At 41.7% G+C, this 13,381-nt stretch overlaps 1 protein-coding gene across 1 annotated transcript in view; it reads left to right on the top strand.

The window, feature by feature from the left end:
* Positions 1 to 6,396: 6,396 nt before the first annotated feature.
* LOC121920363 (regulator of G-protein signaling 14-like) overlaps positions 6,397 to 13,381 on the top strand; it is a 10,909-nt gene continuing 3,924 nt past the window's right edge. Inside the window, exons 1-3 of the mRNA XM_042447494.1 lie at positions 6,397 to 6,507; positions 6,811 to 6,937; positions 7,791 to 7,872. Coding sequence (XP_042303428.1) covers positions 6,407 to 6,507; positions 6,811 to 6,937; positions 7,791 to 7,872 — 310 coding nt within the window. The 5' untranslated portion in view covers positions 6,397 to 6,406. The remainder of the gene's footprint in view (positions 6,508 to 6,810; positions 6,938 to 7,790; positions 7,873 to 13,381) is intronic.

The following is a 13,381-nucleotide window of genomic DNA, read 5'->3' as shown; positions in this document are numbered from 1 at the left end:
CAGGCCATTGTAGTCCGAGCCATCCAGAGGAAGGAGGGGGTGATTATGTGAGTGTGTTTTAACGGCCACACACAGAAAGAAAGAGTGGGGGCAGCACAGCCCATTTGCACTTTACTCTGTAGGCTCATCTAGGGCCTTCGTAACTATTGATTCTTTTGCAAAGCAAAGTACAGAAGCAAGAAAGATATATTATTGTGTGGTCTCTATCAGTCTGTGTGCAACTATTTCCTGTTTCCCCCTCAGACAGCAAATATCTTACTTTTTATTTATTATTTATTAATACAATTAATCTTCTGCCGTTTTACCATAGGATCTCTGGACCACATCCAATAAAAACAATTTAAAACACTTTCCAATTAGAAGATAAATAATTTGAACAAGATAAAACAACTTACAGCTGATTTCATGTTCATATACGCACTGGTTATTCTTAAAAAAATAGATAAGAAAGTTTCCTGTTTCCTAAAACAGATATACATCAAAAGGCTTCCTGAATAATAGTGCTTCAACAGAAATAAGGTCTTATTTATTAATGTGTTTGCTTACAGGTAATTTGTAGGACTATTGCCTAAAATTGCCATTAGGAAAGCATAAGTCTATTGAATCTCAGTAGACTTCCATCTGAGTACATAAACTTACAGTTCACTACATTTAATGGATGCTGATTCTTAAAAGCTAATCAGGACAGAGCCCTGTGGGACCCCAACTGGTCACTTCTCTCCCAGGATGAAAAGGAGCCATTGTGTGAGCACCCTTTGGGTTCGGCTGGTCAACCAGTTACAAATCCATGTAACAGTTACCTTGTCTAGCCCACATTCTACAAGCGTGTTTGGCAAGAATGTCAGGGAAAACCTTGTCAAAGGCCTTACTGAAATAAAGATATCCACAGCATTCCTTTCATCTAACAAGCTGGTAATTTTATCAACGAAAGAGATAAGATTTGTTGGCATGACTTGTTCTCTGAAACCCATGTTGACTTTTGTGATTATGGCATGCCTTCTAGATGTTCACAGACTCTCGTTTAATGATCTGCTCTAGAATTTTTCCTAGTACTGATGTCAGACTAACTGGGATAATTGTAGAGATCCTCTTTTTTCCCCTTTTTGAGATGGGGACGTTTGCCCTCCTCCGCTGCTGGGACTTCTCCTGTTTTCCAGGAGTTCTCAAATGACTGCCAATGGCTCCGATATTACATTTGCCAGTTCTTTTAATACTCTTGGATATAGTTCATCTGGTCCTGGAGATTATATTCATTCAGATAACAGGTACTCCTGTAACTATCGCTCACTTATTCTATGCTGAATTTCCCCTATTCTGTCCTCTGCTCCATTATCCTCATGTTGAGCACCCTTTGCCTTTTCTGAGAAGATGAAGCAAAGAAGGTGTTGAGTAATTCGGCCTTTTCTCTGTCCCCTGTTAGCATTGCCATCTTCTCCACGCAGTGGCCCTACACATTTCCTTATTCTTCCTTTTGCTGCGGACACATCCAAAAGACCTTTTTAATGTTCTTAATCTCTCTAGCATGCCTGAGTTCATTCTGCGCTTTAGCTTTCTGACTTTACGCCTACAACATGCTTGCTATTTGTTTGAATTTCCCTTTGGTGAGTTCCTCATTTTTTCCATTTCTTATACAAGTTCCAGTTAAAGTTAGCTCCATTGAAAGTTCCTTCATCATCCATCCTGGTTCTTGAGACACCTCCCATTTTCTTCCTCACTGGAACTGTTTTAATTGTGGCTTCAGTAGCCCCCTCTTTAGAAAGTCCCAACCATCATGAACTCCCTTCTCTTTTAGTTTCCTGACCATGGGATCACCCCCTGTATTTCTCTAAGTTTATAAAATTGGCTCTCCTAAAGTCTAGAATGCGTGTCTGACTATGCCTGGCTTCTCTCTTCCATGTATAACAAACTCTAGAGAATATGGTCACTCCCACCTAATGATCCCACCACTTGCAACCCCATTAACCAAGTTATCTTTGTTGGTTAGGATCAGATTTAAATAAGCTGCCCCCTTGTTGCCTCTTCACCTTTTGGACAATGAAATTGTCTTTGAGGATTGGCTGAGTTTGAATTTCAGCAAACAATCAGCGATAGTTGAAGTCACTCCTTCTGGTGTTGTAGTCATCTGTTCTAGAAAGGCATCATCCAATCCTCCATCTGACTGGGGGGGTCTGTAGTAGACTCCCACCATAACATCCTTGTTGTTGCCTTCCCCTTTAATTTTTATCCAGGTACTCTCCACCTGGCTTCCAGTACTGATGTCCTGAATCTCTTCACTGGTGTAAATATCTCTGACATATAGTGCTAGTCCTCCTCCTTTCCTGTTTGGCCTGTTTCTCTTTAAAGGTTATACCCCTCTATTTCTACATTCCAATCATGAGATTCATCCTGCCAGGTTTTCAGTGATGCCTATTATAATTATATTTGTTGTACAAGGAGTTCAAGTTCATCTTGCTTATTTGCCCATACTCTGTGCATTAGTGTAGAGACATCTAAGACCATGCCCCCCCCCCCAACTTGGTGCCTGTGGCAAGTTTGCCTCCCACTGTTGGGTCCTTGCACAATTTGCTTGTTCCCTCTGGCAGTTTGGCTATTTTTCAGGCTTTTTGCCATCCAGAATACTGTCTCCTTCGCCCACATAACTCAGTTTTAAAGCCCTCCTGATCAGATTCTTGTCTAGTTGAATTTGTCTAGGTTGAATTTATGTAGGTCAGCATGATCATTATTATGTTTCCTTTATGTTCAGCAGTAAGCCTGCCTTTGCAATTTCTTCTTTGAGTTTCCTTAGTAATTGTTCTAAGTCTGTGATGGTTCTGCTAGTAGTATAGTTTTATCCACATATCCTCCACTTCTTTTTTTTTAATTTTTATTTATTTATGATTAACAAGACATACAAATTTTATAGAAACATAAAACTATAAAACAAATAAACATATAAAACATATTTACATTGCGATACATTTAACTGTCATTAACTCTATATGTATGTATGTCTATACACTAGATACCTGTTTTAAGAGCATGATTAGGTTATTTAAAACGGGTATACGACATTTTCTTTCTGTCGTCATCCATTACTTATAAATTATTTTGCAGCATGTCATTCCATAGGGTTGTTGTTGCTTAATTCTTTTTTCTTTTCATTCCTATAACTTATCATTTTTTCCCATTTCCTTTGGAATTTTGATCTGTCTTTCCGTTAATCATCATGGTTATTTTGTCCATTTCCCTCAGTTCATTTACCTTTATTATCCTTCTTCTTTTAAATTTGTTTCCCCCTTTCCAATACTTAGCAAAAGTTAAACGTGCGTGCTGCAGTTTATATACAGTAAAACATCTATTTCTTCATGGCAAAGTTTTCCCTTAAGGTCTTCAGTAATATTTAGTAAATACATTTGGGGTTTCTTTGCTATTTCCCATGTGTGGTATTTGAATTGTTCGGTGAATCTCTCCTCAGTTTTTTCGCACACTTACACTCCCACCACATATGAAACAAGGCTGCATTGTTCTCACCACATTTCCAGCAATTGTTATCTTTCACATTTTTAATCTTAGCTAATTTTTGGAGATAAATGCCATCTGTATAGTAATTTGTAATAATTTTCCACTAGATTAGCACTTTTAGTAAATTTAAATTTTTTCCCCAAGTATTTTCCCAGTTGCTCAATGGGATAGATTCTTTATATCTTGCATCCATTTGATCATTGTTCCTTTTACCAGTTCTCCTTCTAATTCATATCTAGTAGCATTTTATATACTTTTGATATCATGTGTTTTTGTCCCTTAAACGGTATTTTGTCCAAAGCATTCAGTTCTGTTTCGATACCCATATCTTTTTTATCCTTATTGTATCTTCCTTTTAGTTTATAATAAAAACAGCCAGTTAATTTCTTTCCCTTCTTTTTTAAGTGTTCCATCGTTTTGATTTGTTGCCCTTTCCCTGTTTGATAAGGATATCAGAATATGTAATCCATTTTTTATTTAACAGTTCTTCTGATTTATAGAATGCTTCCTGAATTGAAGTCCATCCTGGTATTTTGTATACCAGAACTTCTTATATTTTCCCCAACTTTAATCAGAGTTCTCCTAATTAAATGTTTATTCCATTCTTTAAGATCTTGCCTTTCATACAGAGATAGGCATGCAAGCCCTTATCCAGTTTGATTCCCTCTAATGCTAGCAGTTCTTGCATTGTTTAGGTTATCCACTCTTGTATCCGTGTTATAATACATGCGTTATAATACACTTCTAAATTAGGTAGACCTAGCCCCCCCTGTTCTCCCTTTGGTCTTGCAATAAGTTATTCTGATTCTGATTTTTTCCCTTGCCAGATAAATTCTTGAATATCTTTATTCCACCGCTTGAATATTTATTAGAACGTTATGACTGGAATGGTCTGGAAAAGAAAATCATCTTAGGGGCACATACATTTAATTAGCGCTATTTCCCAGTAGTGATAGTTGTAGATTTTTCCATTTTTCAAATTGTTTCTCACCTTATCCCAATTATAGTATAATTATTTTCTATTAACTCAGATTTTTGTTTTTAATAGTAATACCAAGTTTTGCTTTTTAAACAATCTTTAAATCCGTTTTCCTCCTCTAATTCTTGTTTCTTCTGAGTTGGACATATTTTTTGTCAAAATGCCACTTTTTGTTTGTTAATTTTTAATCCAGTCAGTCACACGCTTTCTCCAAAGTTGCCTCCATTCGTAGAAATGCTGCTGATTGGATATCTACAAATAAAACATATCATCTGCAAAGGCTTTTAGCTTAAATGTGATAATTATTAATCGTGTACACCTTTAATTTGGTCATCATCTCTAATTTTCTTTAACACAACTTCAATCATCATTATAAACAAGAGTGGGGACAAAGGGCAGCCTTGCCTTGTTCCTTTGTTAATTTACAGCTTTCAGATCTTTCACCATTAATTATATTTGTGCATTTTGATTTGTGTATATTGTATTAACCCAGTTGAAAATCTTTCTCCAATTTCACTTTGTTTTAATACCTCCTTCAGAAGAGCCAATTAACGTTATAAATGCGTTTTCTAAATCAAGTAGTATATACCTATGTTTCTTCTCCTTATGCAGTTCATAATATTCAATTATATCATGTAAAATCTAATATTGTTTTTAATATGTCGCTCTGGAAAGAAAAAACCGGCTTGGTCTTTGTGTACCCATTGTGACAAAAATTGTTTCAGTCTATCAGCCAGTATAGAAACAAAGATTTTATAATCTAGACTGAGAAGAGATATTGGCATAATATCAATCAAATTCCACATCTCTATTTTCTTTTGGTATCAGAGAAATCATTGCATTACCCCAAGTTTGCGGGTATCTTCCTATTTCTATGTCGTTTATTGCATTGTGCAGGGTGGTGTCAACTAACTCATCTACAAAAGTCTTATAGTATTGAGCTGTTAATCCATCTGGTCCTGGGTCTTTAATTCTCTTTTAATTTTTAATTGCTGCCTGTATTTCATCCTTTGTAATAGGATTATTTAATTTCTCTCGCTGTTCTGCTGTAAATTTAGTTATTTTCCCACTTTTTATAAATTCTTCAATTTCTCTTCTTTTAATGTCAGTTATGTCACATATCTCCACTTCTTGATGCTCCTTCCTCCTGTCTTCATTCCTCCTCCTTCTGAGTCTAAACCTGCTTTTCAGTTATTGTTGCTGTTGTTGAATGGCAAGATCACAGGGTGGGAGGATATGCAAAGGTGATAAGTGTCTGCTTAATTAGTGATCATTGTCTACTGGGAAAACCCCTAACCCTGGGTGGTTTTTTCATTTGCATTTTGCTGGGTCTTGATTTTAGTGTTTTTCAGGGCGTTTCAGGACAAAGTTTGGTTACCAGTCCTGAGGAATAGCAAAATAAGGACTCAGCAAATGCAAATGGGAAACCATTTGGAGTCAGGGGCTTTCCCAGCAGATAATGATCACCAGTTAGAAGACATTAATCCTCGTTTGCATTAGCCTCCCAGCCTGAGGCTGGCCATCAGCACAAAACAATACACATGCAAATCACTCCTGCATTCCCAGGCTCACACAGTATATATACACCCAACTTTTTCCAGGCAAAGCATTCTCTGAAGATGCCAGAGAATCAGGAAGAACATTTTCTAGAACATGGCCACATAGCCCAAAAACCCCACAAAAAAACAACACACAGATTAACATGGAATCACTCCTCCCTACCCAGGTCCACACAACACACACACACACACACACACACACACACCTCACTTTCTTTCATTCCAGCATTCTCTGAAGATGCCAGCCACAGATTCTGGCTAAACATCAGGAATAAACTCTTCTAGAACATGGCCACATAGCCTGAAAAACCCACAAAAAAGTTTAAGTAGTAATGCTTCCTTGTTCTTTTCCACTGCATTAATATGTATGTCTTTCCTTGGATTTTCACAGAAGCCACTAGCACTGAATCAGGAAAGCTTAGTCCTGATGGACCAGGAGGTGAGGCTGGAGACCAGGATCAGTTTTGAGTGAGTATAACCTCTGAAACACCCTCTTCTGTTCTGAATTGGCCACATATTATTGTGCATTATTGATCTCGGGTTTTGGTGATGTCGCCTACAGGTTGTGAAAGGGGGATCACCATTAAAGACTTGAGTTTGCAAGCATAAGGCTTTAAAAAGGGAATGGAGTATTCTGTTATCCTCCATCTGGGGTGGATCTATATAGAGCATGTCTTCTGCATGGTGATAAATGCCATATTTTGCATGAAGATAAGTGCTACCAGCAAGAATCAATGCCCACTGGATATATTTATTGCGCTTTCCTTACAGGTTGGAAATCACTCCTATTAATAAGAAAGTGCGCATTTTGGCAAAATCTACTAAAAATCTCCAAGAAGCATTGCAGCCCATCCTGGTGAAGTATGGCCTGGATGTTACACGGGTGTTGCTCCGGCGGGTAAGAGTGGCCTGGGGAATAATGGAATTAAAATGTAAATGAAGCCTAGGGGATTCTAATCCTGCTGAATCCTGGAATCTATAGAATTGCCATTATTACTTAAGTTTGACTAATAAATATGCTCCTAACTACACTCAGTGCCAGTTATTCAGCTTTAGGGACATGATTTTTCCTTCAAGTTAAAAATAATGAGGGTTGAGGGACAGGCTAGGAGAAATTGCTGTCCAGAACAGATAACATTCTGTTCCGACTGAAAATACAGTTGTCTCTCCACATTTGCAGCTTTGACTTTTGTGGATTTGATTATTTGCGGATTCGATTAATATGTTCTCTCTAGGAATCTAGATAAGTTTTCAGTGCACCTCAGCTGGAAGTTGACTATAGAGTTGCTCTGGAGGACCTAGAGATTGCAAGAGAAAACACTTCTCTAGTCATTTGTAGGTTCTCCAGTATGATTATATGGTCAGCCTCTGGTAAGTGTTGACCATAGAGCTGTGCTGAAGGACCTAGAGATTCCTAGAGAGGTGTTCTCTTAAGTTAAAAAAATAGTGGTTTTTATTTTCAGTTTTTCCACATTCATGGGAATCTTGTGCTACTAACCCCAGCAAATGTGAGGGCCCACTGTACATCTAGAAATTTCCCAAGCTAAAAGAGGATTTCCTGGATCTCAGAGCCCATTAATTTTTCTTGGTGCAGAGGCCACACCAAGAATATGTAAATATTTCCATTTACACTCTCATTCAGGAGCTGCCTAGCCTAGCAGTCTGTATGCAAAGTTATTCAAGCTTAGCCATCCTTATGTGGAAACTTTCCATGGTGGTTTTTTTTACTTATAACTGGTTTCCTTCTGCAGCCTGGTGAACCCAATGCTCTGAATATGGAAGAGAAAGTAAGCACTGTGGCTGCTCAGAGGCTTTTGCTTGAGTCTGATGAAGGTATTTTATTTATTTATATCCTACCTGTCTCTCAGTTGGGGATCCATCCAGAGCTGAAAGACAGGATCAGATGTCCACATAGGACTGTATAGTATGTCATATGGGTTCTAGGGAGAGAAGAAGGCAATGTGTATGACTTCCTTGCTTTTAAAAACTGTTTCCCTTACTTCAGGCCAATCAGTTATTGAATGAATGTTGAAGGTTGCTGTTGATATTTACCGTCAGTTTGACTTTGACTTTTGGCAACTCTTTGAAAGAGAGACCTCCAAGAGCCACCAGCATGAACTACCCTGCTCAGATCTTGCAACCTCAGAACTGTGGCTTTTCTTACTGAGTCTGTCCACTTAGAATCATAGAAACATAGAATCATAGAGTTTGAAGAGACCGCACGAGTCATCCAATCCAACCCCCTGCCATGCAGGAAATCCAATCAAAGCATCCCCAATAGATGGCCATCTAGCCTCTGCTTAAAGACCTCCAACCAAGGAGACTCCACTACACTCTGAGAGAGTGTGTTCCACTGTCGAACAGCCCTTACTGTCAGGAAGTTCTTCCTAATGTTGAAGTGGAATCTCTTTTCCTGTAGCTTGCATCCATTGTTCCGGGTCCTACTCTCTCGAGCAGCAGAAATCAAGCTTGCTCCCTCCTCAATGACATCCTTTCAAATATTTAAACAGGGCTATCATATCACCTCTTAACTTTCTCTTTTCTAGGCTAAACATCCCCAGCTCCCTGAGTCGTTCCTCATAGGGCAAGGTTTCCAGATCTTTCACCATTTTAGTCGCCCTCCTTTGGACCCGCTCCAGTTTCTCAATGTCCTTTTTGAATTGTGGTGCCCAGAACTGGACACAATATTCCAGGTGGGGCCTGAGCAGGGCAGAATAGAGTGGCACTATTACTTCCCTTGATCTAGACACTATACTTTTATTGATGCAGCCTAAAATTGCATTGGCCTTTTTAGCTGCCGCACTGTTGACTCATGTTCAACTTGTGGTCTACTTGGACTCCCAGATCCCTTTCACACGTAGTTTCATTCAGCCAGGTGTCACCCATCCTATATCTGTGCATTTCATTTTTCTGCCCTAAGTGCAGTATCTTACATTTCTCTGTGTTGAATTTCATTTTGTTAGCTTTGGCCCAACTTTCTAGTCTATTCAGATCATGCACTTAGGGCGGAAAAATAAAATGCACAGATATAGGATGGGTGACACCTGGCTGAATGAAACTACGTGTGAAAGGGATCTAGGAGTCCAAGTAGACCACAAGTTGAACATGAGTGAACAGTGTGATGCGGCAGCTAAAAAGGCCAATGCTATTTTAGGCTGCATCAATAGAAGTATAGTGTCTAGATCAAGAGAAGTAATAGTGCCACTGTATTCTGCTCTGGTCAGGCCCCACCTAGAATATTGTGTCCAGTTCTGGGCGCCACAATTCAGAAAGGACATTGGGAAACTGGAGCGTGTCCAAAGGAGGGCGACAAAAATGGTGAAAGGTCTGGAAACCATGCCCTATGAGGAACGACTTAGGGAGCTGGGGATGTTTAGCCTGGAGAAAAGAAGGTTAAGAGGTGATATGATCGCCCTGTTTAAATATTTGAAGGGATGTCATATTGAAGAGGGAGCAAGCTTGTTTTCTGCTGCTCCAGAGAACAGGACCCGGAACAATGGATGCAAGCTGCAGGAAAAGAGATTCCATCTGAACATTAGGAGGAACTTCCTGACAGTTAGGGCTGTTCGACAATGGAATGCACTCCCTCGGAGGGTGATAGAGTCTCCTTCCTTGGAGGTCTTTAAACAGAGGCTGGATGGCCATCTGTCAGGGATGCTTTGATTTGGATTTCCTGCATGACAGGGGGTTGGACTGGATGGCCCTAGTGGTCTCTTCCAACTCTATGATTTTATGATTCTATGATTTTGAATGTTGAGCCTGTCCTCTGGAGTATTAGCTATTCCTTCTAATTTAGTGTCATCTGCAAATTTGATAAGGATGCTCCCAATTCTGTCATCCAGGTCATTGATAAAGATGTTGAATAACACTGGGCCCAGGACAGACCCCTGTGGGACCCCACTGGTCACTTCTCTCCAGGATGAAATGAGCCATTGTTGAGCACCCTTTGGGTTCAGCTGGTCAACCAATTACAAATCCATGTAACAGTTGCCTTGTCTATCCCACATTCTACAAGCTTATTTGCAAGAATGTCATGGGGAACTTTGTCAAAGGCCTTACTGAAATCAAGATATACTATATCCACAGCATTCCCTTCATCTACCAAGCTGGTAATTTTGTCAAAGAAAGAGATCAGATTTGTCTGGCATGACTTGTTTCTCTGAAACCCATGTTGACTTTTTGTGATTATGGCATTGCCTTCTATGTTCACAGTCTCTGTTTAATGACCTGCTCTAGAATCTTTCCTGGTATTGATGTCAGACTAACTGGACGATAATTGTTGGGATCCTCTTTTTTCCCCTTTTTGAAGATGGGGACAACGTTTGCCCTCCGCCAGTCTGCTGAGATTTCTCCTGTTTTCCAGGAGTTTTCAAATATGATTGCCAATGGCTCCGATATTACATTTGCCAGTTCTTTTAGTACCCTTGGATGTAGTTCATCTGGTCTTGGAGACTTAAATTCATTTAGATTAACAAGGTATTCCTCTACTATCTCTTTACTTATTCTGTGCTGAAATTCCCCTATTCTGTCCTCTGCTCCATTATCCTCAGGTTGAGCACCCTTTGCCTTTTCTGAAAAGACTGAGGCAAAGAAAGTGTTGAGTAATTCTGCCTTTTCTCTGTCCCCTGTTAACATTTTGCCATCTTCTCCATGCAGTGGCCCTACCATTTCCTTATTCTTCCTTTTGCTGCAGACATATCCAAAAAAGCCCTTTTTGTTGTTCTTAACCTCTCTAGCAAGCCTGAGCTCATGCTGTGCTTTAGCTTTTCTGACTTCACCCCTACACATGCCTGCTATTTCTTTGAATTCCATTTTTGTGATTTCCTCCTTTTTCCATTTCTTGTACATGTTCCATTTCAAACTTAGCTCAGTTGAAAGTTCCTTAGTCATCCATCCTGGTTTCTTGAGACACCTCCCATTTTTCTTTCTCACTGGAATTGTTTGAAATTGCGCCTTCAGTATCTCTCTTTTGAGAAACTCCCATCCGTCCTGAACTCCCTTCCCTTTTAGTATTTCTGACCATAGGATCACCCTCAATACTTCTCTAAGTTTACTGAAATCCACTCTCCTAAAGTCTAGAATGCATGTTTGACTATGCCTGGCTTCTCCTTTACATTGTATAACAAACCCCAGGAGAACATGGTCACTTCCACCTAATGATCCCACCATTTGCACATCATTAACCAAGTCATCCTTGTTGGTTAGGATCAGATCCAAAATAGCTGACCCCCTTGTTGCCTCTTCCACCTTTTGGACAATGAAATTGTCTTTCAGGCAAGTGAGGAATTTGCTAGACCAGGGGTCGGCAACCTTCGGCGCGCGGAGGCCTTTCGGCCGGCCTCTGCCTGCCCCTGCCGCTGTCGCCACCGATTGTGGCTTTTCCTGGCTCCCGGCCACTGCCATTTTGTTTTTCAAAATGGTGGCGAAGTCTCGCGCGACTTTCCCCACCATTTTGAAAAACAAAATGGTGGTGGCCTAGAGGTGAAGTCTCGCGTGACCACAAGAAAGGTCGCGTGAGACTTCACCGAGGCCCGCTGCGGCCACCGGAGCCCTCGAACAGGGCTCCGACGGCAGCACCGGGCCTCTGGGAGGCCCGTTGCCTTCGCTGGGGCTCTCCAGGAGGGCTCCAGCGGCAGCACCGGGCCTCCCGGAGGCCCGTTGCCATCGCTGGGGCTTTCTAAGAGGGCTCAGGCGGCGGCAGCGACCCTCTGGGACGCCCGTTGCCATCGCTGGGGCCCTCCAAGAGGGCCCCAGCGACGGCAAAAGGGCTGGCAAAGAGGGGGAGGCCTGGCCCCCGGGGGGTGGAAGCTCCGCCCCCCGGCATGCGGCTCCGCCCCCGGAGGGTGGAAGCTCCACCCCCGGCACGCGGCCCCGCCCACGTAGGGTGGAAGCTCCACCCCCAGCTTCCGCCCCCCAGTTGTCTGAGGAACAGCAACCCAGCCCCCGGCTCAAAAAGGTTGCCTACCCCTGTGCTAGACCTTGAGGATTTTGCTCAATTTGACTTCCAGCAAATATCAGGATAGTTGAAGTCGCCCATCACTACTACATCTCTCTTTTCTGACTGTGTGGTCATCTGTTCTAGAAAGATATCCAATTCCTCAGTCTGACTTGGGGGTCTGTAGTAGACTCCCACCATAACATCCTTGTTGTTTCCCTCCCCTTTAATTTTTATCCAGATGCTCTCCACCTGGCTTCCATGATTGATGTACTGGATCTCTTAACTGGTGTAAATATCTCTGACATATAGTGCTATTCCTCCTCCTTTCTTGTTTGGCCTATTTCTCTTAAAAAGGTTATACCCCTCTACTTCCACATTCCAATTATGAGACTCATCCCACCAGGTTTCAGTGATGCCTATTATATCATATTTGCTTTGTTGTACTACGAGTTCAAGTTCATCTTGCTTATTTCCCATGCTCTGTGGATTAGTATAGAGACATCACAGACCACCATTTACTTGCTGCTTGTGCAAGTTTTTTTGCCTCCCACTGTTGGGTCCTTGCACTTTTTTTCTTGTTTTCTCTATGTCTGTTTGACTATTTTCTCCTGCCCTTTTGCCTTCCTTAATATTGTCTCCCTTCCCCACGGAACTCAGTTTAAAGCCCTCCTGATCAAGTTCTTGAGACTGTTGGCAAAAACATTTCTTCCAACTGGCGTGAGATGCAACCCGTCCGTTGCAAGAAGTCCCTCTTCATGGAACCGCAGCCCATGATCGAAGAATCCAAATCGTTCTCGGCGGCACCATCTGCGAAGCCAGTTGTTCACATCCGCTATTTTCCTCTCCCTTGCTGGACCGTGCCCTTCAAGTGGCAGAAGAGACGAGATGACAACCTGTACATCCTTTCAGCTTCCCACCAAGCTCCTCGTAATCCCTTTTGATGTTCTGCAGGCTGTGTCTTGCAGTATCATTGGTTCCCACGTGGACCAAAAGGAAGGGGGTATTGGTCAGTAGGCTTGACCAGTCTTGTCAGCCTCTCTGTCACATCACGGATCTTTGCCCCTGGGAGACAACACACTTGTCAGGCCTACAAATCCCTGCTTCTGTACCCCTCAGCAAGGAGTCCCCCGCTACGACCACATGCCTCCTACAAGGTTTAGCAGCAGCTGTTCCCTTGGGTGGGACTCTCAGGCTTGCCTGCTCTGTCCCTGAAGTCTGTCCATGCTGCTCTTCTTCATCCTCCTAAGGGAAAGAGCTTTGAATCGATTCTCTAGCTGCAAGCTCCCTGAACAATCCCTTCTTGGCCTACTTCTCTGTGTGACATTCCTCCAGCTGTCCACCTCCTGTGTATGTGAAGTGACCTCCTCGGCTCCAGCATCTTCCTCTGCGTGGTATTCGTCCAGG

Source organism: Sceloporus undulatus, chromosome 2 (assembly GCF_019175285.1).
Source record: "Sceloporus undulatus isolate JIND9_A2432 ecotype Alabama chromosome 2, SceUnd_v1.1, whole genome shotgun sequence".
In the NCBI taxonomy this organism is placed as follows: domain Eukaryota; kingdom Metazoa; phylum Chordata; class Lepidosauria; order Squamata; family Phrynosomatidae; genus Sceloporus; species Sceloporus undulatus.
The sequence above is the reverse complement of the archived record's forward strand: the minus strand, read 5'-3'. Positions and strand labels throughout refer to the sequence as shown.